The sequence below is a fragment of the Oncorhynchus mykiss genome, chromosome 18 (genome assembly GCF_013265735.2).
Source record: "Oncorhynchus mykiss isolate Arlee chromosome 18, USDA_OmykA_1.1, whole genome shotgun sequence".
In the NCBI taxonomy this organism is placed as follows: domain Eukaryota; kingdom Metazoa; phylum Chordata; class Actinopteri; order Salmoniformes; family Salmonidae; genus Oncorhynchus; species Oncorhynchus mykiss.
The window spans coordinates 51559237-51585189 of NC_048582.1; the positions used below are offsets into that span (position 1 = coordinate 51559237).

At 43.0% G+C, this 25953-nt stretch overlaps 1 protein-coding gene across 3 annotated transcripts in view; it reads left to right on the top strand.

Annotated features, from left to right (window-relative positions):
* The window catches only part of LOC110496472 (adenylate cyclase type 2), a 93630-nt gene that overhangs the window by 10844 nt on the left and 56833 nt on the right, over positions 1-25953 (top strand). For all 3 annotated transcript variants that reach the window (XM_036953053.1, XM_036953050.1, XM_036953052.1), the window contains exons 2-3: positions 2510-2707; positions 19635-19796. In XM_036953053.1, coding sequence (XP_036808948.1) covers positions 2510-2707; positions 19635-19796 — 360 coding nt within the window. The remainder of the gene's footprint in view (positions 1-2509; positions 2708-19634; positions 19797-25953) is intronic.

The following is a 25953-nucleotide window of genomic DNA, read 5'->3' on the forward strand; positions in this document are numbered from 1 at the left end:
CTCTGATTGGTTAGGGTTGGGATGGGGTTCAATTTAGGCATTAACTCTGATTGGTTAGGGTTCGGATGGGGTTCAATTTAGGCATTAACTCTGATTGGTTAGGGTTGGGATGGGGTTCAATTTAGGCATTAACTCTGATTGGTTAGGGTTGGGATAGGGTTCAATTTAGGCATTAATTCTGATTGGTTAGGGTTGGGATAGGGTTCAATTTAGGCATTAATTCTGATTGGTTAGGGTTGGGATAGGGTTCAATTGAGGCATTAATTCTGATTGGTTAGGGTTGGGATAGGGTTCAATTGAGGCATTAATTCTGATTGGTTAGGGTTGGGATAGGGTTCAATTGAGGCATTAATTCTGATTGGTTAGGGTTGGGATAGGGTTCAATTTAGGCATTAATTCTGATTGGTTAGGGTTGGGATAGGGTTCAATTTAGGCATTAATTCTGATTGGTTAGGGTTGGGATAGGGTTCAATTTAGGCATTAATTCTGATTGGTTAGGGTTGGGATAGGGTTCAATTGAGGCATTAATTCTGATTGGTTAGGGTTGGGATAGGGTTCAATTGAGGCATTAATTCTGATTGGTTAGGGTTGGGATAGGGTTCAATTTAGGCATTAATTCTGATTGGTTAGGGTTGGGATAGGGTTCAATTTAGGCATTCATTCTGATTGGTTAGGGTTGGGATAGGGTTCAATTGAGGCATTCATTCTGATTGGTTAGGGTTGGGATAGGGTTCAATTTAGGCATTAATTCTGATTGGTTAGGGTTGGGATAGGGTTCAATTTAGGCATTAATTCTGATTGGTTAGGGTTGGGATAGGGTTCAATTTAGGCATTAATTCTGATTGGTTAGGGTTGGGATAGGGTTCAATTGAGGCATTAATTCTGATTGGTTAGGGTTGGGATAGGGTTCAATTGAGGCATTAATTCTGATTGGTTAGGGTTGGGATAGGGTTCAATTTAGGCATTAATTCTGATTGGTTAGGGTTGGGATAGGGTTCAATTTAGACATTAATTCTGATTGGTTAGGGTTGGGATAGGGTTCAATTGAGGCATTAATTCTGATTGGTTAGGGTTGGGATAGGGTTCAATTTAGGCATTCATTCTGATTGGTTAGGGTTGGGATGGGGTTCAATTTAGGCATTAACTCTGATTGGTTAGGGTTGGGATAGGGTTCAATTTAGGCATTAATTCTGATTGGTTAGGGTTGGGATAGGGTTCAATTTAGGCATTAATTCTGATTGGTTAGGGTTGGGATAGGGTTCAATTTAGGCATTAACTCTGATTGGTTAGGGTTGGGATAGGGTTCAATTTAGGCATTAATTCTGATTGGTTAGGGTTGGGATAGGGTTCAATTTAGGCATTAATTCTGATTGGTTAGGGTTGGGATAGGGTTCAATTTAGGCATTCATTCTGATTGGTTAGGGTTTGCAATTGGCTTAATTAAATTCATGCATTAATTCTAATTGGTTGAGTTTAGAAAAACAACTCCAGGGTTTAGTTTAGCATTTGATTGGCTTTGTTAATTCATTGTGGAGGGTGCAGTGGTCTAAATTACAGTCTCTCATTATATAGATCTGGGTTAAATCCAAGCTCTTTTTTTGCTCCAGTGGACAATTTTGACGCCGCCTCCCGACATTCTGGAGACCTACAAAAACATCAAATGTCACCTTGATTCTAGAGGGATCTTCTTGCCAATGGACCTCTGACTACAATACCACACCATCAGGCTACCTGTCACTTTAACCTGGGGGAGACACACACAGTAGCCAGGTGGGGTCATGTCAATGTAGCCTGATAGTGTTTTATTTAACTAGGCAAGTCAGTTAAGAACACATTCTTACTGCCTTGCTCAGGGGTAGAACAACAGACGTTTACCTTGTCAGCTCGGGGATTTGATCTTGCAACCTTCCGGTTATGTGCGTGCGTGCGTGCGTGTGTGTGAGAGAGGGTGTTGTGTTGTGTGTTGACAGGTTTTAAATGCTGACAGTGACAGTGGGAGGATAGAAGTGACATAGTAGCACCTTCTCTGGTCTCTGTCTGTCTGTCTGTCTGTCTGTCTGTCTGTCTGTCTGTCTGTCTGTCTGTCTGTCTGTCTGTCTGTCTGTACAATGAGTGCAAACATTTTTAATTGGCTAGGTGTATGTGATTTCTGCGGGAATTGAACACAAAACCAAAACCAATTTTTACACACACACACACACACACACACACACACACACACACACACACACACACACACACACACACACACACACACACACACACACACACTGGTTCTATAGGCTTGAAGGAGCTATTTACAGTTCTGAGGGGGGAGCAGAGGGAGAGGCGGTGTGAAGCTGTCTCCTTCAGGAATTGAGGACACAAAAAGTCTAGTTTTTCTCTCCTAGTCTTACTTCCCTCCACTCCCCCACCCTCCCTTCTCTCCCCCCGTCCGCTCCCTCTGTCTCTCTCTCCCTCTCTCCTTCTCTTTACTTCCCTTCCGCTCTCCTTCCCTCTCTCTCTCCAGAACATGGAGGACCACCTAGCGTTCCTGATCACCGTGCCCACCACCCTCTTCCTCTTCCTCTCCATCTTCATCCTGGTCTGCATAGAGTCCGTCTTCAACCGCATGCTCCGCCTCTTCTCCCTCCTTATATGGGCCTGCCTGGTTGCCATGGGTTACCTCTTCATGTTCTCTGGGGGGATCCTCTGTCCTTGGGACCAGGTGAGATGGAGTGGGGTGGGGTGGGGTGGGGTGTGTGTGTGTGTGTGTGTGTGTGTGTGTGTGTGTGTGTGTGTGTGTGTGCGCGCATGCGTCAGGCGTGCGTGTTGGTCAGAGTTGTGTGTACATGTTTGTGTAGAAGAAGAAAACTGTCCATTAATACTTTATTGTCCATTTGTCCATTTGTCCATTAAAGAGAACGTAGCTTTTTTGCTTTTCAACACAATCCCTGGAGATACACATTCAAGTGTTTGGAGCCACAGGGCCAGCCATGGTGCAGCACTCCTAGAACCATTCTTTCAGTGGTTGAGTGCCTTGCTCAAGACCACTGTGGCTGGAGATGGTAATTAGAATCATTTACCACTAGATTTTCCTGTCAGATCTGGGATTTGACCCGGCAACCCTCCTCCCTAACCTCTACACTACCAGCTTGTTGTGTGTGTGTATGTGCTTGTGTGTGTCTTAAATGTATTTGACAGATAATACGGTGTGTGCTAATTGTTCCTCATGTGTGATTTAAGTGTTAGGTCACAGGAGGGGAACGATCAGGAGACTGATACATGACCTTTCTAAATATAGGCCTATTCATGTTACTCTCCTTACCCTCCCTCCTTCCCTTTCTCATTCCAATTTCCTTTCCATTTTATCTCGCTCTCTCCCAGTCCCTCCCACCTCTCTCTGTCTCAACTTATTTCGCAAATTCTATTTATATCCCTCTGCCTCTCTACCTCACCTTACCAGGTCTCCTTCCATTTCACCCTCTCTCCCCCTCACTCCCCCTCTCCTTCTCTCTGTCCCTCTTTTCCCCCCTGTTCCTCTCCTCCTTCCCTTTCTCTCTCAACCTTGCTCCCCTCTCCTTCTCCTACCTTCTCTCCATCCCTCTCTCCCCCTCTCTTTCTCTCCTCCTTCCCTCTCTCTCTCAACCTTGCTCCCCTCTCCTTCTCCTACCTTCTCTCCATCCCTCTCTCCCCCTCTGTTTCTCTCCTCCTTCCCTCTCTCTCTCAACCTTGCTCCCCTCTCCTTCTCCTACCATCTCTCCTTCCCTCCCTCCCGCTTCTGTTTCTCTTCTTCCATCCCCCTCTCCCTCTCTGCATCCCACTCTCCAGAGCCGCCTTTTCCTATACGCAGATCATGCGCTGAGTGCAGGGCCCTGCGGTCACTTGGTGGCACCCGACCAAAAAGGAACTCAGTCGGGTAGTGCACCAGCAGTTTCCACTTGTTATGTCAGTCACTCAATTAGCCCATCTCAGCAAAAAAAATGTAGGTTGCTAGGTGAGGTCGTCTAGCCAGCTATCTAAACCTTGTAGTAGGCATAATCATCACCAAATTACCGACACGCAGGTCATGTGTTCAGGGCCCTGACCTCCAGGGGGCCCCTGTTGATTTTGTTAGTCACTCACACAGACATCACATGACCATGGCATAAGTCATGGCAAAATGTGAAGAATTGTAGAAAGTGTGCTTAAAACAGCAACACTTTCTCTACACCCCTTGGCAAAATATGTAGAATTGCAGGAAACGTATCCACTGTCAAAACTGTTTTGCTCACGAGGTGGGAGGGACCCCCAAACAAATCTCGCTTAGGGCCCTCAAAAGGCTAGAGGCGGCACTGACTCTCTCTCTCCCTCCCTCCCTCATACCCCCTCTCCCTCCCTCATCCCCTCTCTCCTCCTAGCTTCTCTCATCGTGGTGGAGCTATTTTTATCCATCTCTCCATCTGTGAGAGCATAATCATACTGCATTATTAAACAACCTTTCTCTCTCTCTCTCTCTCTCTCTCTCTCTCTCTCTCTCTCTCTCTCTCGCTCTCTCTCTCCCTCACTCTCTCTCTTTCTCTCTCGCTCTCTCTCTCTCCCTCTCTCACTCTCTCTCCCTCGCTCTCTCTGGCTCTCTCTCTCCCTCGCTCTCTCTCTTTCTCTCCCTCGCTCTCTTTCTCTCTCGCTCTCTCTCTCGCTCTCTCTCTCTCACTCGCTCTCTCTGGCTCTCTCTCTCCCTCGCTCTCTCTCTTTCTCTCCCTCGCTCTCTCTTTCTCTCTCGCTCTCTCTCTCTCCCTCGCTCTCTCTCTTTCTCTCTCGCTCTCTCTCTCTCCCTCGCTCTCTCTCGCTCTCTCTCTCCCTCGCTCTCTCTTTCTCTCTCGCTCTCTCTCTCCCTCTCTCTTTCACATCCTCTTTCTCTTTCTCTTTCTCTCTCGCTCTCTCTCCCTCTTTCTCTTTCACATTCTCTTTCACTTTCTCTCTCTCTCTCTACCCCTCTCTACCTCTCTCTCTCTTCCTGTTTCCTCCTTAAACAGACAGTAATCTCGTATCATTTCTCCAGTGGTTATTTCACATTTTTAGCAGGCAGCTTCAGGAGGTAACATGTTGAAAGGAGAACGAGTGTTATTATACATTGCCTTCAGAAAGCATTCATACAGTGCCTTGCGAAAGTATTTGGCCCCCTTGAACTTTGCGACCTTTTGCCACATTTCAGGCTTCAAACATAAAGATATAAAACTGTATTTTTTGTGAAGAATCAACAACAAGTGGGACACAATCATGAAGTGGAACGACATTTATTGGATATTTCAAACTTTTTTAACAAATCAAAAACTGAAAAATTGGGCGTGCAAAATTATTCAGCCCCTTTACTTTCAGTGCAGCAAACTCTCTCCAGAAGTTCAGTGAGGATCTCTGAATGATCCAATGTTGACCTAAATGACTAATGAGGATAAATACAATCCACCTGTGTGTAATCAAGTCTCCGTATAAATGCACCTGCACTGTGATAGTCTCAGAGGTCCGTTAAAAGCGCAGAGAGCATCATGAAGAAGGAAGGAGCACACCAGGCAGGTCCGAGATACTGTTGTGAAGAAGTTTAAAGCCGGATTTGGATACAAAAAGATTTCCCAAGCTTTAAACATCCCAAGGAGCACTGTGCAAGCGATAATATTGAAATGGAAGGAGTATCAGACCACTGCAAATCTACCAAGACCTGGCCCTCCCTCTAAACTTTCAGCTCATACAAGGAGAAGACTGATCAGAGATGCAGCCAAGAGGCCCATGATCACTCTGGATGAACTGCAGAGATCTACTGCTGAGGTGGGAGACTCTGTCCATAGGACAACAATCAGTCGTATATTGCACAAATCTGGCCTTTATGGAAGAGTGGCAAGAAGAAAGCCATTTCTTAAAGATATCCATAAAAAGTGTCGTTTCAAGTTTGCCACAAGCCACCTGGGAGACACACCAAACATGTGGAAGAAGGTGCTCTGGTCAGATGAAACCAAAATTAAACTTTTTGGCAACAATGCAAAACGTTATGTTTGGCGTAAAAGCAACACAGCTCATCACACTGAACACACCATCCACACTGTCAAACATGGTGGTGGCAGCATCATGGTTTGGGCCTGCTTTTCTTCAACAGGGACAGGGAAGATGGTTAAAATTGATGGGAAGATGGATGGAGCCAAATACAGGACCATTCTGGAAGAAAACCTGATGGAGTCTGCAAAAGACCTGAGACTGGGACGGAGATTTGTCTTCCAACAAGACAATGATTCAAAACATAAAGAAACATCTACAATGGAATGGTTCAAAAATAAACATATCCAGGTGTTAGAATGGCCAAGTCAAAGTCCAGACCTGAATCCAATCGAGAATCTGTGGAAAGAACTGAAAACTGCTGCTCACAAATGCTCTCCATCCAACCTCACTGAGCTCGAGCTGCTTTGCAAGGAGGAATGGGAAAAAATGTCAGTCTCTCGATGTGCAAAACTGATAGAGACATACCCCAAGCGACTTACAGCTGTAATCGCAGCAAAAGGTGGCGCTCCAAAGTATTAACTTAAGGGGGCTGAATAATTTTGCACGCCCAATTGTTCAGTTTTTGATTTGTTAAAAAAGTTTGAAATATCCAATAAATGTCGTTCCACTTCATGATTGTGTCCCACTTGTTGTTGATTTTTCACAAAAAAATACAGTTTTATATCTTTATGTTTGAAGCCTGAAATGTGGCAAAAGGTCGCAAAGTTCAAGGGGGCCGAATACTTTCGCAAGGCACTGTACCACATTTTGTTGTGCTACAGCCTGAATTTAAAATTGATTAAATGTATCTTTTTTCTTCTCACCCATCTACACACAATACCCCATAATGACAAAGTGAAAACATGTTTTTATACATTTTAGCAAATTTATTGAAAATGAAATACAGAAATATCACATTTACATAAGTATACATAAGTGTATCAGCTTTGGCAGAAATTAGAGCTGTGAGTCTTTCTGGGTAAGTCTCTAAGAGCGTGACACACCTGGATTGTACAATATTTGCAAGGTATTATTTTCTAAATTCTCCAAGCTCTGTCAAACTGGTTGTTGATCATTGCCAGACAACCATGTTTAAGTCTTGCCATAGATTTTGAAGCAGATTTAATTCACAAAATGTAACTCAGCCATTCAGAAACATTCACTGTCATTTGGGAAGCAACTCCAGTGTATATTTGACCTTGTGTTTTAGGTTATTGTCCTGCTGAAAGGTGAATTCATCTCCCAGTGTCTGGTGGAAAGCAGACTGAACCAGGTTTTCCTCTAGGATATTGCCTGTGTTTAGCTCCATTCTGTTTCTTGTTCATACTGAAAAACTTCCCAGTCCTTAATGATGACAAGCATACCCATAACATGATGCAACCACCACTATGCTTGAAAATATGGAGAGCGGTACTCAGTACTGTGTTGTATTGGATTTGCCCCTAACATAACACTTTGTATTCAGGACAAAAAGTGAATTCCTTGCCACATCTTTTGAAGTATTACTTTAGTGCCTTGTTGCAAACAGGATGCATGTTTTGGAATATTTTTATTACGTAAAGGCTTCCTTCTCTTCACTCTGCAACAATGATGTTGATCCATCCTCAGTTTTCTCCTGTTACAGCCATTAAACTCGGTAAGGGTTTTAAAGTCACCATTGGTCTCATAGTGAAATCCCTGAGCGGTTTCCTTCCTACCTGGCAACTGCGTTAGGAAGGACGCCTGTTTCTTTGTAGTGACTGGGTGTATTGATACACCATCCAAAGTGTAATAACTTCACCATGCTCAAAGGGATATTCAATGTCTGTAACACAACAAAATGTGGAAATACTATCTAAAGGCACTGTATGACAGGTAGGTCAGTTATAGAACACCACTCAGGTGTCCTGTGATGATGGTAAATGGCTCGACTATAAGAAGGAGATAAATGGCTCTTTGCTGTGAGTCAACCAGCCTGGAGCCAGGAGGAAGAACACTCTCAACCATATTGATGGAACCCAATGAGCTAAATAACACTGTCTGTAACTACTGCTGAGACTACAGTCTGTCCTCATACAGAGAGAGAGAGTGTGGGTAGGGATAAACAGAAAAATAGGGGTGGGGACTCCCTATAGACAGAGAGAGACCACAGGCCAGAGAGAAATAAATAATCTGAAAGTTTATAACAGGTTATGTTCTGCTTAGTAACAGAGGCTCTCACAATCTATCACACACACACCCATACATGCACACACACACACACACACACACCACACCACACCACACCACACAGAGCAGCCCTTTTAGCTGAGGAGTTGGTTGTGTCTGGGCCTGATTGAATCTCTCAGGAGAGAGCAGGTATTAGTGGAAGGCAGATTGTACTTGAGCTCCGCACACCTGGTACCATCAAAACAATACAACCCTCCCTCACACTAACCTGGCTGGTTGGCTGGCTCTGGAGCCTACCACACAGAGGAGAAGAGATGGAGAAAGGGAAGGAGAGAGAAGGGGTGGGGAGAGAGGAGATGGAGAGAGAGAGAAAGGATGGAGAGAGAGAAGGGATGGAGAGAGAGAGAGAGAAAGGGTGGGGAGAGAGGAGATGGAGAGAGAGAAAGGATGGAGAGAGAGAGAAGGGGTGGGGAGAGAGAAGGAAGGGAAAGTAGGAGAGAGCTAGAGATATGAAGAGAGAGAAAGAGAGAGAGATGAGATGGGCGAAAAGACAGAGCACTACAGAAAGAAAGAAAAGGAAAGAGAAAGTCAGAGGCATTGAGTGTGAGAGCGAGTGGGAGAGAGAAAGAATGAGGAAAAAACGAGAAACGTATGATTCAGTGAATGGGACAGGGGTCATTAGAATGCAGGGTTGAGAAGAAACAGGGAGACGGGATGCAAGGCTGGGAGGGTGGTTGAGAGGAGACGGGGAGATAATGAAGGCAGAGGGACTAGAGAAATGATAGGGTATTAGAATGCAGGGTTGAGAAGAAACAGGGAGAAAGCGAGATAAGGAAGGTAGAATGAGTAGAGAAATGATAGGGTATATCAATTTCCCCTGTTCCAACTTAACTCTTTCCAGAACTCACGCACACAAATTGGCTCCTGGAAAAATCAGGAGAGAAGTGTCTCTATTTTAAAGGTCAACAGTCATAATCATGTTGAAAGATTAGTGGAATCTGTGTGAGTAGCTGGACAGGTAGGATGACTGACAGTGAAGGTGACAGAGGAATGGATGAGACTGAGGCAGGAATTCCTTTAACCATAAAGTGGTATATTTACTGAGTAGTCTGTGCTGCATCACAAAGGAAACAAATAACATGTATCCAATCAGATTCATAATCAAAGATCAAATCATATCATTCATTATTAACACAAGTTAGGGAGGTCAACAGTTCAGTTCATTAAGTCAATAGTAATCATCCGCGAGTCATTTAGGCTCGTAACTATTTATCATAAATCATGAAAGAATACAAACAGGGAATGGTTATACAATCTATAATCCCCATGATCAAAGTCTATCAGTTAGCAAACAATGACGTTTCTCATTTCACTCTTTCAATTGTCTTCATGTGTACATATAATCAATTTCAATACATATGAACCATATCGGTTGCATAATTGGCCTATGAGGATCCGTAGGGCCGTGATCATTGACAATTCACATTACACAATATGTTTGAAGCGTGCGCGCCAAGCCGCGTTCCGCAGTAATAACTATAAACAATAACTGAATGGCCCACTCTCCCGATCGCCACAGATCATTCAGATGAAAGGTAACATAGTCGGTGGACTTACGTGGATTCATGGACGCACAGAACTTCTGGATCAGATGGAGTTAAGGAAGAGAAAGCAGCGAGATCAGGCAATGGCAATTTCCTCCTTTTATGGAGTTGAGATCTGTCGGACATTTCCACCTGACCTAATTAAAGCGCCCCTGGCCCAGCTGAGTAAATGGCAATGAATTTAAGGAGTATTCCACCAACTCCATGGGCCTTTTCTACACATGTTTTTCATGAAATTGGATGATATTTGGATGAAACCAAATCAATGTATGATGACCAACGTATGAAAAATGACTATTGCTTCTACATTGATAAAGTTCCTGGTACCCTCTCCAATGTCAAACACTTGGAAGACAGGAGGTGGGATTATTAAGGGATAGGATGACATCACCCTAACTCTCATTTTACAGCACCCCTCTGTCTCAGTATGTGTAGCCCCTATATCTCATGCTGTCTGGACAGGGAAACAGCACCCCTCTGTCTCAGTATGTGTAGCCCCTGTATCTCATGCTGTCTGGACAGGAAAACAGCACCCCTCTGTCTCAGTATGTGTAGCCCCTGTATCTCATGCTGTCTGGACAGGGAAACAGCACCCCTCTGTCTCAGTATATGTAGCCCCTGTATCTCATGCTGTCTGGACAGGGAAACAGCACCCCTCTGTCTCAGTATGTGTATCTGTATCTCATGCTGTCTGGACAGGGAAACAGCACTCCTCTGTCTCAGTATGTGTAGCCCCTGTATCTCATGCTGTCTGGACAGGGAAACAGCACCCCTCTGTCTCAGTATGTGTAGCCCCTGTATCTCATGCTGTCTGGACAGGAAAACAGCACCCCTCTGTCTCAGTATGTGTAGCACCTGTATCTCATGCTGTCTGGACATGAAAACAGCACCCCTCTGTCTCAGTATGTGTAGCCCCTGTATCTCATGCTGTCTGGACAGGAAAACAGCACCCCTCTGTCTCAGTATGTGTAGCCCCTGTATCTCATGCTGTCTGGACAGGGAAACAGCACCCCTCTGTCTCAGTATGTGTAGCCCCTGTATCTCATGCTGTCTGGACAGGAAAACAGCACCCCTCTGTCTCAGTATGTGTAGCCCCTGTATCTCATGCTGTCTGGACAGGAAAACAGCACCCCTCTCTCATTATGTGTAGCCCCTGTATCTCATGCTACCTGGACAGGAAAACAGCACCCCTCTGTCTCAGTATGTGTAGCCCCTGTATCTCATGCTGTCTGGACAGGAAAACAGCACCCCTCTGTCTCAGTATGTGTAGCCCCTGTATCTCATGCTGTCTGGACAGGAAAACAGCACCCCTCTGTCTCAGTATGTGTAGCCCCTGTATCTCATGCTGTCTGGACAGGAAAACAGCACCCCTCTGTCTCAGTATGTGTAGCCCCTGTATCTCATGCTGTCTGGACAGGAAAACAGCACCCCTCTGTCTCAGTATGTGTAGCCCCTGTATCTCATGCTGTCTGGACAGGGAAACAGCACCCCTCTGTCTCAGTATGTGTAGCCCCTGTATCTCATGCTACCTGGACCAAAATAGTATGACATGTTGCTACCGTAGCATTTGGTTGATTGATGCCAACAAGCATTTGAACAGTTAAATTCCCCTCAAGTGGGGCCAATTTGGATTTTGCTCTACACCAATCAAATGACATCCTAAGCGAAATGTCATTTTCAGAAAAACATGTGTTTCTGGTCTGCTTGTGTTGATGTCCTGCAGTAGCTAGCTTGCTACATCGCCCCTTTCCAAAGCCATGGAAGGAGATGGGGATTTGGACCTGTGGTTTTGACTTAATTCTCTGTACAGGCCAATGATTATGACGGCGATTCAGATCTAACAATAAAATGTACTGAAACATGTCCTCCATCTATTGAAAAGTACAGAGGGATATTGGAAAACAATATCACATCCAGCCAATGGCCTTTCTGATGAATCAGCTGCACTTCTAAGCACACTGGCAAATGTTGACCGGTGGCAACAAAGTAAAATGCCTGAAAAAAAAGTTGCCACCTTCGTTTTCAACCGGTGTGTGACACTATCCCCAAAACATGAACAATTAGTCTTGGGTAGGCTGAAAGGAGAAGGGCCCAGTTACACTGAAGCACAATGCAAAACTGGCAGATGTACAGTCTACTCCTGTATAGCTTTAGAAGACCTGGAGTTAAACAGCAGCTGCTGTGGACAATGTTATGATAAACAAGATGCCGCACAGAAAATCATTGGAACCACAACTGAACAGAACGCACATATGCTGATGTGTTGAAAGAAATGTGTCTGACTGATGTTGACATTGCCTCCTGTGAAGTATCAGATGAATGGAAAAACAAGATGGCAGACCTGGTTATGAAATATCACAGCATATTTTCCGGAGGGAAACTAGAAGGTAGCGAAGCAAGAGACTTTGTGCATAGAATAAGACTGAACGATGAGAGGCCTTTCAGACTTCCTTACCACAGAGTGCCACCATGTGACTTCCAAAAACTGAAACAAAACTTGAAGGAAATGGAAGAATGTGACTTCCTCGGGAAATCGAATAGTGAGTGGGCATACCCTCTTGTTCTTGTCTGGAAACCAAATGGTGAACTCAGAATCTGTACAGATTTCTGATGGCTCAATTCGAGACCTGAGAAGGATGCTTATCCCCTAACAAATCAAGACGATCCACTGCCGTCATTAGGGTAAACGGCCTTTTCAGCACAATGGATCTGACATCTGGATTTTACAATATTCCCATAAAGGAAGAGGATCGTAAATACACAGTCATTACCACACCAGTTGGCCTTTTAGAATATAACAGAATGGCTCAGGGCCACTGCAACAGCCCAGTTATGTTTGCAGGATGATGATGTCAATCTTTGGAGACCAGAACTATCTCTCCCTTTTGTGCTATCTAGATGATGGAACAGTTGGAGCTGGTTTTCAGTAGACTCTCAAACAACAATTTGAAGCTTGCCCCAAATAAGTGGCACTTCCTTCTGCGTTTTATGAAATTCTTGGGCCATGTGACATCTCAAAAAGGGATTCAGACTGACGAGGGGAAAGGGACGGCCATCAGTGAGATGACATCCTCATGGAGATGGATGGGAAAACCCCTGGACTGAAGAGGGTCCAGTCATTTCTCAGAATGATGAACTATTACTCCCACTTTATCAAAGGGTTTTCAGAAATCGCTTAGCCACTGTACTGTTTAACAGCGGGACAGAAAACCATCCCACAGGCTGACACCTGAAGTTAAAAGCAGCTGTGATAAACACTGTAGTTTAAAGTGCCCGCCTTAGTAATGTGTCTTTAAGGTCTGTCTGGGTTGATGGAATTCTACAGGGGTGAGTGTGACAAAGTGAAAATGTAGAGTTTCCATCAACCTCGCTCGCGCTGCGTGCAATGTAGATATCAAAGAACGCCGCAGTTCCCGGGCAGAGTAGTGGGTGAAACCATTCACTTCATGAATAGGGGTGATGGTAATAAAGTTTCCTTTCATTATGTGTTGCTGAATTCATAAGAATATTTGCTGCCATTGTATTAAGGTTGGCAATACGAGAGGCCTTCAGACTTACAGCTTTTTGTATTATTTTCCTTGAAAGAACTAGTGGGTTTTAAGTGCTTCTCCCCTATTTGGAAAGTTGGTCTGCCTGCTCTTCAGTCTGAGAGAGATATTCTGACCGTCCTGTCAATGCCTGTCATCACTGTTTGATGTCTTTTACTGCAAATAAAAACCAAGTCAACCTGAAGTGAAGGTGTCCGTGTGCCTTTCTTCTGCGTGGCTATAGGAAGTTGGTTACATGTACTGTATATACAGTGCCTTGCGAAAGTATTCGGCCCCCTTGAACTTTGCGACCTTTTGCCACATTTCAGGCTTCAAACATAAAGATATAAAACTGTATTTTTTGTGAAGAATCAACAACAAGTGGGACACAATCATGAAGTGGAATGACATTTATTGGATATTTCAAACTTTTTTAACAAATCAAAAACTGAAAAATTGGGCGTGCAAAATTATTCATCCCCCTTAAGTTAATACTTTGTAGCGCCACCTTTTGCTGCGATTACAGCTGTAAGTCGCTTGGGGTATGTCTCTATCAGTTTTGCACATCGAGAGACTGAAATTTTTTCACCTTCCTCCTTGCAAAACAGCTCGAGCTCAGTCAGGTTGGATGGAGAGCATTTGTGAACAGCAGTTTTCAGTTCTTTCCACAGATTCTCGATTGGATTCAGGTCTGGACTTTGGCCATTCTAACACCTGGATATGTTTATTTTTGAACCATTCCATTGTAGATTTTGCTTTATGTTTTGGATCATTGTCTTGTTGGAAGACAAATCTCCGTCCCAGTCTCAGGTCTTTTGCAGACTCCATCAGGTTTTCTTCCAGAATGGTCCTGTATTTGGCTCCATCCATCTTCCCATCAATTTGAACCATCTTCCCTGTCCCTGCTGAAGAAAAGCAGGCCCAAACCATGATGCTGCCACCACCATGTTTGACAGCGGGGATGGTGTGTTCAGGGTGATGAGCTGTGTTGCTTTTACGCCAAACATAACGTTTTGCATTGTTGCCAAAAAGTTCAATTTTGGTTTCATCTGACCAGAGCACCTTCTTCTACATGTTTGGTGTGTCTCCCAGGTGGCTTGTGGCAAACTTTAAACAACACTTTTTATGGATATCTTTAAGAAATGGCTTTCTTCTTGCCACTCTTCCATAAAGGCCAGATTTGTGCAATATACGACTGATTGTTGTCCTATGGACAGAGTCTCCCACCTCAGCTGTAGATCTCTGCAGTTCATCCAGAGTGATCATGGGCCTCTTGGCTGCATCTCTGATCAGTCTTCTCCTTGTATGAGCTGAAAGTTTAGAGGGAGGGCCAGGTCTTGGTAGATTTGCAGTGGTCTGATACTCCTTCCATTTCAATATTATCGCTTGCACAGTGCTCCTTGGGATGTTTAAAGCTTGGGAAATCTTTTTGTATCCAAATCCGGCTTTAAACTTCTTCACAACAGTATCTCGGACCTGCCTGGTGTGTTCCTTGTTCTTCATGATGCTCTCTGCGCTTTTAACGGACCTCTGAGACTATCACAGTGCAGGTGCATTTATACGGAGACTTGATTACACACAGGTGGGTTGTATTTATCATCATTAGTCATTTAGGTCAACATTGGATCATTCAGAGATCCTCATTGAACTTCTGGAGAGAGTTTGCTGCACTGAAATTAGTTTTTGATTTGTTAAAAAAGTTTGAAATATCCAATAAATGTTGTTCCACTTCATGATTGTGTCCCACTTGTTGTTGATTCTTCACAAAAAAATACAGTTTTATATCTTTATGTTTGAAGCCTGAAATATGGCAAAAGGTCGCAAAGTTCAAGGGGGCCGAATACTTTCGCAAGGCACTGTATATTATATATACTGTGTAGATTTTTTTACTGGACTGATGGCCTGCATCTGATAGTCAGCCTTCCCTCTGCTAAGAAAAGACTGTTCCAGCTAATGGCGAAACTCAAGTCGCACTGAATTATTTCTTCCTCATGCAACAAATTAATATTGCTACTCCTATGACCAGAGAAAGTGGAATATTCCTCGATATTTAAAAAAATACACAAGCCGCTAACAATAACAACGCAAGTTTATTGGAACACTTTGCAATACTCATTCATTGCAGCTGCAGTGCTGGTGGCTTATAAACTTTATATGGTTTATAAAGGTGCTGAATAACAACTTAAACATGAACTTACACATAAAAACAGAAGCCTTTTACTGTATTCGTAATCTCACAGTATCAATTTTTCTGGGCATTTGAGGCTTCTTTTTACAATCTATGGATTGAGGAAACTGCAGACACGGTGATCTGAGCTATTTGATTGGCCAGAGGTAGGCTTATAGGTGCACTTGATTTGCTCTCTGGGCCTGCCGGGTAGCAGGTGTTCTACCTTCAGACACATAAAATTATTCAAAATGGGAACAATATGCCTTCCTGGCGCTATTGCTGCTGAATCAAGTGCACCTACTTCAAACAGAATGAAACAAATAAAAAAAATAGGAATGCAAGGCTTTATCATAGTTTTTTTACAGAAATGTTTGGTGATCGACTAGGAATACCTTGGAGATCGACCAGCCAATCGCGATCGAAAGGTTGGTGACCACTGCTGGAGGCGAATAACCTCCTAATATTTTAGGACTACATTTAGGCTACCTCAACAAAATAGTGTGGTGACTGACAGAACTTTCAGTTTTTTAAGGCCAGGCACGACATCCTAATAGGGTCCTGTGGTGGCATGCACAGCAACAGGGAGCCTGGGAGACATGCATTTAACCAAATCCCCTACTTTCATCTTGAAATATAACTGTGACTTTATTCTTAAAATGTTTACTTTATTCTCTCAATTAAATGTGGAGTTTATTGCTGCTTTATTCTTAAAATGTTTCCACTTTATTCTCTAATTATTTTTATTTTTTAAAGTACTATTGTGCAAAAAATATCAAATAAATCCAAGTACCACCACCCTTTGCAATTGATTTCCCTCTTTATTTGGCCCTAATACTACCCCATCAGTTTGTGCAGATTGTTGACAATAAAAATACAATTACTGATTGAAACAATGATTGATTAACAGTTTTGGACGAGATGGGTCCCGTTATGTCTGATGGTTTTGATTGAAGATCTGATAACATTCCGTGTCAAAAATATTTTAAAAAATAGAGAAAATCAGAAAGGGGGAACATACTTTTTCACTGCACTGTGTGTGTACATTTATTTTGCAATGCTCTCGCACACAACGTGGCCAGTGTAGTTTCTATGTAAGGCTTTAGCTCGGTAGGCTAATGCACACACTTGATCCATTAGTCATGATTGGATTTGCACAATTCTGGACACTTTTCCAAAATTCCCAAGTTTAAAAAAAAATTCCAGTTGGAAGATTCCCGGAATCAAAAAGAAATGCACAGGAAATCTAGAATCGTACAAACAGGATTTTTTGAAAACCTGGGTATTTTGGGAAAAGTACTGGAATTTTGCAACCCTAGTCATGATTCATGCAGTAGACCAAACTTATATGAGTCACAAAAAAGTTTATGCTGATGCCTGGTGGAACAGAGAGCAGTGACAGAAGTGACTCCTTGTAACATTCTGTGACTTCCGCTCTCCCAGGTTGTCATCGTGTAACATGTTAGGTTCTAATTTTTCAGAGTAAATAACTCACGGACACTAGAGAAGCTTAACCAAGTTTAATTCTTCCCAAAGGGTCCTTAGAGCTGTAATTCAGCCAAAAACATGTCCCCACCATCACAAATACAGTGGGGCAAAAAAGTATTTAGTCAGCCACCAATTGTGCAAGTTCTCCCACTTAAAAAGATGAGAGAGGCCTGTTCATCATAGGTACACTTCAACTATGACAGACAAAATGAGAAAAAAAAATCCAGAAAATCACATTGTAGGATTTTTAATGAATTTATTTGCAAATGATGGTGGAAAATAAGTATTTGGTCAATAACAAAAGTTTATCTCAATACTTTGTTATATACCCTTTGTTGGCAATGACAGAGGTCAAACGTTTTCTGTAAGTCTTTCACACACTGTTGCTGGTATTTTGGCCCATTCCTCCATGCAGATCTCCTCTAAAGCAGTGATGTTTTGGGGCTGTTGCTGGACAACACAGACTTTCAACTCCCTCCAAAATGTTCTATAGGGTTGAGATCTGGAGACTGGCTAGGCCACTCCAGGACCTTGAAATGCTTCTTACGAAGCCACTCCTTCATTGCCCGGGTGGTGTGTTTGGGATCATTGTCATGCTGAAAGATCCAGCCATGTTTCATCTTCAATGCCCTTGCTGATGGAAGGAGGTTTTCACTCAAAATCTCACGATACATGGCCCCATTCATTCTTTCCTTTACACGGATCAGTCGTCCTGGTCCCTTTGCAGAAAAACAGCCCCAAAGCATGATGTTTCCACCCCCATGCTTCACAGTAGGTATGGTGTTCTTTGGATGCAACTCAGCATTCTTTGTCCTCCAAACACGACGAGTTGAGTTTTTACCAAAAAGTTATATTTTGGTTTCATCTGACCATATGACATTCTCCCAATCTTCTTCTGGATCATCCAAATGCTCTCTTGCAAACTTCAGACGGGCCTGGACATGTACTGGCTTAAGCAGGGGGACACATCTGCAGCATTTGAGTCCCTGGCGGCGTAGTGTGTTACTGATGGTAGGCTTTGTTACTTTGGTCCCAGCTCTCTGCAGGTCATTCACTAGGTCCCCCCGTGTGGTTCTGGGATTTTTGCTCACCGTTCTTGTGATCATTTTGACCCCACGGGGTGAGATCTTGCGTGGAGCCCCAGATCGAGGGAGATTATCAGTGGTCTTGTATGATTTCCATTTCCTAATAATTGCTCCCACAGTTGATTTCTTCAAACCAAGCTGCTTACCTATTGCAGATTCAGTCTTTCCAGCCTGGTGCAGGTCTACAATTTTATTTCTGGTGTCCTTTGACAGCTCTTTGGTCTTGGCCATAGTGGAGTTTGGAGTGTGACTGTTTGAGGTTGTGGACAGGTGTCTTTTATACTGATAACAAGTTCAAACAGGTGCCATTAATACAGGTAACGAGTGGAGGACAGAGGAGCCTCTTAAAGAAGAAGTTACAGGTTTGTGAGAGCCAGAAATCTTGCTTGTTTGTAGGTGACCAAATACTTATTTTCCACCATAATTTACAAATTAATTCATTAAAAATCCTACAATGTGATTTTATGGATTTTTTTTCCTCATTTTGTCTGTCATAGTTGAAGTGTACCTATGATGAAAATTACAGGCCTCTCTCATCTTTTTAAGTGGGAGAACTTGCACAATTGGTGGCTGACTAAATACTTTTTTGCCCCACTGTACATATACTCCACTTTAGACACCCCTCCTTCTCTCTAATCCTTACATCTTATGGTTCCACAGGAAGAGAGTAACAAGATAAGAAACCATTATTTCTCCCATCAGGGCATCTGACCTGACCTCCTGACCTCAACCCCTCCTTCGCCTAATCCACAGATGTCCTCTCGTATCACCTATCGCACTCCCGTGACTCTCTCCCATCCACCCAGCACATTCCACAGCCACTCTGTCTTTCTACAGATCTCAATCCTTTATGTACTATGCATCTGATCTATCATGTCTTTAATATCTTAATGTTCAAAGTTAACCCTGAATCCGACAATGTTAAATTGTCTCCCTGTAATGTTCAATGGGAGAATCTCAATTTGTTTTGCTCTCCTCCGTCCTCTCCTCTCCACTTTGAAACAGGTCAAAGGTAATCGAGGAGCAGAGGCGAGAAGAGGAAACTTGGAAACAAATGCGCTTGTTTGAAATGAGACCCTCCTTCTCCATCATCAAAGGATGTTTAAAGGGGTGGAATCCCACAATAAATGTGTAAAGTGATAAAAAATGAATTTAGCAAGATATTTTAATGCTAAAACGATAAGATGCGTATCATTTTAAAATGTGTGCATGCTTTTCTCCTTCAAGAATACAACAGCTGATTCAAAGAGGGTGTGGCGGATATAATGACCGTGGACACCGCGAGGATAACCTTGTGCATCCTCTGCCGAAGTAGATAATTGAGGAGGGGAGCAGACTCCCTTGTTTGCCTACTAACGAATTGACACTCTGCTTGACCACTCAACCACTTATCACTTTCTGGGTCACGGAGGAGAGGAGGACTGAGGAGTCAAGGAGAGGACAAACTTTTCCCCAATTGAGAATCTCCCTATGACTTCCTACTTTTTGTGATGTAACATGTCAAAGTGTCCCCCCTGTTATATCCTGTGTCTTCCTCTCTCTTAGGTCTCCTTCTTCCTGTTCATAGTGTTTGTGGTGTAACATGTTAAAGTGTCCCCCTGTAATATCCTGTGTCTTCCTTTCTCCCAAGGTCTCCTTCTTCCTGTTCATAGTGTTTGTGGTTTACACCATGCTGCCGTTCTCCATGAGAGGAGCAGTCATAGCCAGCATCATCACATGTTTATCACACACAATCACACTCAGTGTGTGTCTGGCATCTACTGCAGAGGCCTTTGAACCACTGGTGTGGCAGGTAAGAGAACACACACACACACCTTTGTTAAACACATACACACATGCACGAATGCAAAGTGATGGATGAGTACACACACACACACACACACACACACACACACACACACACACCATGTATCTGATGCCTCTGCCGTGACAACAATAGCAGTATTATCAGCAGCATTCTTTTTTTACTAACGAAATGCTTATTATATCCCCCAAGAGTCTAAGGGCCCAGGGCTGGGTGTCTACTAAGCTATCATATGGAATTGTTTTAACATGGTCATACCAAGGATCATTTAGCTATTTGATTTAGAATTGTAGGACCCTTGTAGAAATCCCCACAAAATATATACAAAAATATTTGATGAAACACTGAATTTTTTGCCTTACTGCTATTAGCCCATAGAAACGCATTGAATAACAAATTCACACATGGAAAACCAGATAGTCAAACATTTTATCAAAAGGAAGTCATTTTTAAAGTGTCTGTTCTGTATCTGAGATATAAGAAAGGATAAGCTCAGGATTGATTTTATTTTTTACTGTGGAATTACCTGTATACCTTTTTTTACATGGAAATGCCCTGTTCACTTCCATACATTTTTTGGCCCATGTACCGGTTTACATTCAGACGAGTCCCGTGACACTTGTGGGGGTCGTAGAGCAAAACAGAAAAACAGCATCGTGGGCGTGAGAGTCTCATCTTTCCATTCAAATTGGTATGTAGCCCAAACCGCTCGGACGCCATAGGCGTTTTCCTGAGAAGACCGATTTTCGGGATGTCTCCTGGTCTGACAAACACGCCATAGCTCGACCACCTTTCACCTCAGATGGAATTGAGACGCAGACCATGCAAAAAAGATATCTCTAGCTTAAACAGACGGATTTGGATGGGGATTTAAAAAGTATTATTATTATTTATTATGTCTCAAGGGGCACACGGGGGCCCTCAAATGGAGAAATTATTGTATTATTATTTATTTATTATATATGTATATTTGTGTATTTACTTTTTATGCACAGCTCATGAGGCCCCTTGATGATGTGAGGCCTGAGGCAATTGCCTCTTCTGCCTAATGGTAAGTCAGTTTGAGCTGTGGATGATGACTCATACCTTTACAGAGTGCCCTCGAACAGAGCTGGAATAGCTGAGTGTGTGTGTGTGACTCATTGAGACCCATTCTATCCAGCACATTGGCATTTATTGAGATGACTCATGTACTGGAGGCAGCTCTGCAGATTGGTCTCTAGCTGGAACAGAAGTAAAGTCATCAAATCTGACTTTAAACCTATCCCTAACCTTAACCACACTGCTAACCCTAACCTTTAATTAAGACCCAAAAGCTCCTTTTTATGAGCCTATCAGCTTTGCCTGGCCTACCTAGCAGAAACCACTCAGTTTTGACTCAGGGCAAGACTCTTGACAAGAAACGTAAAACTGCTTCTATCCAGGGTCTCTCTCTCTCTCTCTCTCTCTCTCTCTCTCTCTCTCTCTCTCTACTCTGTGTCTCCTCAGTACACTCTTCATTACCAGAGTAGAGCTCTCAGTCTAAATGAACTGTCCTATAAAGACTGACTGGGGCCGGGGCTAGAGGCTGAGCCTCTGTCCCAAATAGCATCATATTCTCTATGGGCCCTGGTCAAAAGTAATGCACAACATAGGGGATAGGCTGCCTTCTGGGATGCAGCCTTTGAATAAATTAACTGAACACAATAACCTGCTCTACAGAAGCTAGCTAGGTCAGTGGAGCTACAGCAGGCCTTAGTGGTCATTATGTCTGTGCTGCTGGTCAATGCTAACAATATTAGTGCCTACGCAGAAATAAAAGGCTAGGATGTTGCTCACAAAGTCTGTCACATACCTGTGTGTGCAGGCAGGCAGGCAAGTGCACATGCAAACACAGGTACACACACACACAGCCACAGCCAGTCTCAATCCCTCTCAGGTAAACAAACGTGTATGTGTTTGTCTGTGCGTGTGTGCGTGCGTGCGTGCGTGTGAGCAGGTACATGCCTGCCAAGCGTGTGACAGACTTTGAAGGGTGCATGTTTGTGTGCCTGCATACACACACACACACACACACACACACACACACACACACACACACACACACACACACACACACACATACACACACACATACACCATGGTTTACTGGAAAAACCCTTTCGAGGTCTCTGTAAATAAACGTAAATGTAATAAACGTACTTATTGCCTGGTCTTCTAAAGACCTGTGTCTATTTATTTACAGGGCTTTGATGAGCCTGATGTTGACCTAGTGGGGAACTAAATGAACAAGATGTGTGTACTAGGGCAGGTTTATAGGGCAATAATGTGTTATGGAGTTGTATAGATGGACATTGAGTGATTAGAATATAGGAGACTGCATCTGCACTGGCGTCAGACACTAACCTTATCTTTAGGAGTTTCATCTTCGTGTGTGTTAGAGGGAGGAGATGAGAGAGAGATTTGTATTCCTCTTGATTGAGTCATTCACAGGTGACTCTTTCAGGATTTGACTCAAGTCTCCAATAGCATCTGTGTTCTTCTATACCCCTGCTTTTCCACCAGCTGACCATTGTGAAGTTGCACCCTGTCTGTATGAGGCCCAGTTAGGGGGTCTCTCTGATGTGTGATGCCACTGGGATTGCCAGAGGTGAGACCAAGTCACTAATAATATTCAAGTCACAAGCTAGTTTCAAGTCTTAATGTCTGAGTATCATGTCGACTCAGAAGTAGAACGGGTCAAATCTCGAGTCAAGTCCAAGTCGTGCATTCTAAGTTGAGTCTCGAGTCGAGTTTAAAAAAATCTATACATGCAATGTCTTGTTCAACTACAAATTGTGACCTTGGGACTATAAGGTTCTCTCTGACATTTTAGTCAGAAATGAGTTAGTCACATATAACAGATCTTTAGATGGTTCTTCATATGTCTGTGGAGATTTCTGAAAAAGTACATTTTATGTCAAAACTAGTTCTATCTGCATAAATCCATTTGAACTTGGCGCTTCTAGCCAAAATATGCAATCCAATCACAAGCCTGCACAAATACAGATGGACCAATCAGAACACGTCTTTGCCTTGTCCCTCTAAGTATGGTCTAGCTAGTCTAGCCAGCAATAATGGCCCGCAAGCAAAAAAACAACGATGTCAGGAATCTTCAAGTAAATTATGTTGTCACATCGTTTTTCAGTGATGACAGTAATTTGTCTGACGACCATAATACATTTCTTAATGTATTTGATGATGTGTTCTGACTATCTTTGTAAAATAGCATGTAAATCTTAGTGGGGCAAACACATTTTTCTGGGTGGATGCACGCCAGCAAAGCCACTATACAACTAAGCACTAAACATTACAAATGATGTGGGTGAGACACATGGGCTACTAACAGCTTACAACACAACATACACTTAGTATTACTTTCTTGGCTACAGTATACATATCTCTGTTGCACATTACATCATTTATGCAGCAACATACAATACATTTTTGGACTCACATTGTTGTGCTGTGCTCACTTGAACAGGAAGGTGACGCGGCGGTCCTTCTTGTGGGCTCCAGAAAGAGGCCCGAAATCCCAACTTAGAATTCAGAGTTGGATGACCGTTCAAAATGATTTTCTGTATTTTCCCAGTCAGACCTAGTTTTATCCGAGTTCCCAGTTGTCTTGAACTCACTGAAGTCTGAGATTTTCCAGTTCTGAGTTTCCAGTTGTTTTGAAAGTGGCAGAAGTCATGCTAGATTGATAGCATGGCCAATGTATTCAAACTTTCCTAGCCCATGGCATTACCCCCTTTTTTGTGATATCCAATTAGTAGTTACGATCTTGTCTCATCGCTCCAACTCCCGTACGGACTTGCCAAAATTTGAGAGCCAAGCCGCACTGCTTCTTGCTCACTTAACCAGGAAGCCAAGCCGCACCAATGTCTCAGAGGTAACACTGTCAAACTGACAACCGGAGTCAGCTTGCAGATGTCCGGCCCAACACAAGGAGTTGCTAGAGCCCGATGAGACAAGGGCATCCCGGACGGCTGAACCCTCCCCGAACCCGGACGACGCTGTGTCAATTGTCTAGCTTGCTAGCTAAGATTTTGATAGTGTGATGTTGACATGATCAGTCCAATCAAAGCTACGGTAGATATAACGTGATTTGACATTTTATCTGTGGCCAATGACCTTGAGCCTTCTTGGATGGGCACTTCTAATGTAAGTTCACGGCCGCACCCAAGGGGCTTTTTAAAAATTTTCTAGCTCTACCCGTAGATTTTGCGGCGACGTAGTGTCCCCATGAGTGACAGAACACTGAGCCAATCCCGGCGCAGCTAGGGAACATTACCAACCCCTCCGCTCGGTGTTTTCCGCTGGCTGCCCCACCACCACAGAAGACACTGAACTAGGCTGAAACACCTGCATTTTGGAGCAGCTCTACTTAAGAAAGCAAAAAAGAGACCATGTTTGTATGCGGCTATTAACTCAATGATGATTTATTTTTGACATTGTTTGCAAATGGATACGTGAAGCATATTAATGCTAAAATAACATGCAAAACAGGAAACAAATTTAAAAAAACAGGCGCCACTGGTCTTCTTAAAAACTGAACATGTCTAACTCAGAAGAGTCAGCTGGAACCTTATAGCTGAACCCAGATTGACATGTCTGAGCCATAAGGTTCTATCTGAGATTGCACACCCCTACAAAAACGGATGTATAAATGTCGCAGGACTTTGATACTCTGTACTTTAGATACCTTTAAGGTGAGGACCTTAATGGGTTATGAATGAAGAATTCACTACCAAAAAGTTCTGAAATCTGGGATGTGAAAACTTTGATGCTAAATATCTCAGAACTATGCTTTGCGCAGATAGAACCTTATTGTCCCAAGGTCACGAAATGTTTGTCTATTTATTGAGGCTACCAGAGAGCCCTTTTCATATTTTTTTCTACAGAACATTGTATTATATAATAAATAATACTAATATAATAACAAATTCAAAATGCAAGCATCATAAGTAAATGATACATTCCAAGCAATTTTGGCATACCAAAAGACCACTAAACCCATGCTAGTTATTGTTGATTGACGCCCCATTGCTGGTGAGCTCGCAAAGTAAACAGATAATATGCTTAATCTAGTTTTGGAGCTGCATATTTATTTATGGCAATCTTCTCTCCCTACAATTTCACGGTGGCGCTGCACCTGATCTTATAGCTACATCAAATCATCCCTCTATTCGCTTAACGTTTTGATCCGCGACCCCCCTAAAAGGAGTGGTTGAAAGCTTGAGACCACAGCGCCCGACAAGCACACAGGGCGAAAAAGTGCGCACAGGATGAAATGAAAAAGAACGCACAATCGCTGAGCAAAGGTGTCTGTCATTACAGCCATAAACGGTGATGCATTTTGAAAACGCAAGATACATAAATAAACTGCGTTTCACACCTGCGTTTTGAGCTTAAAGTCATTACTGTTAGTAGTCAATGTCAACTAGGGATATCATGTCACATTGTCACTTCTCTGGAGTCCAGACCTAGTAGGATCATACGGCCTACCTCTGTGCAATGGGAGTTGCATGATCATACGGCCTACCTCTGTGCAACGGGGGTTGCAGGATCGGAAGGAAAGCATGATCTGTCTGTAGCCTTTTTCTTCCTCACAAATATCGTAATTAGTTCGCCAGAAAATGTTACATCTTCATCCCATAGCTACGTATTGAAGGCAGTGTGAAGTTACAGCTATCACTGAGGTATATCATTTTTTATATATTTATGTATACATATATATATATATATATATATATATATATATATATATATATGTATGTGTGTGTATGTGTGTGTGTATATATATCATTATAACCCACCCAAACTAGGCCTATCTGAAATATGTTCAATGAAATCACCAGGTAGCCTATTGTTCTGGCAAAGATGCGTCCATAGCAGGTTGCTAAACTGTATTTATATGGATAATATTAACGTAGGTAGGCAGGATACTGTGTTAAACCTGATATAATAAAACAAGCTCTTTCTTGTCACTAAACTGGATATGTGAGCCCGCCTTTTTATTGGTTCTGAAACAGATGTTTTTTTAGACAAAATGTGGTGCATTGCCGTATACCTAGGTAGCCAGATCGAATAAGCAAAGCGACTGTTGATTGACAGTTTTCTGGTC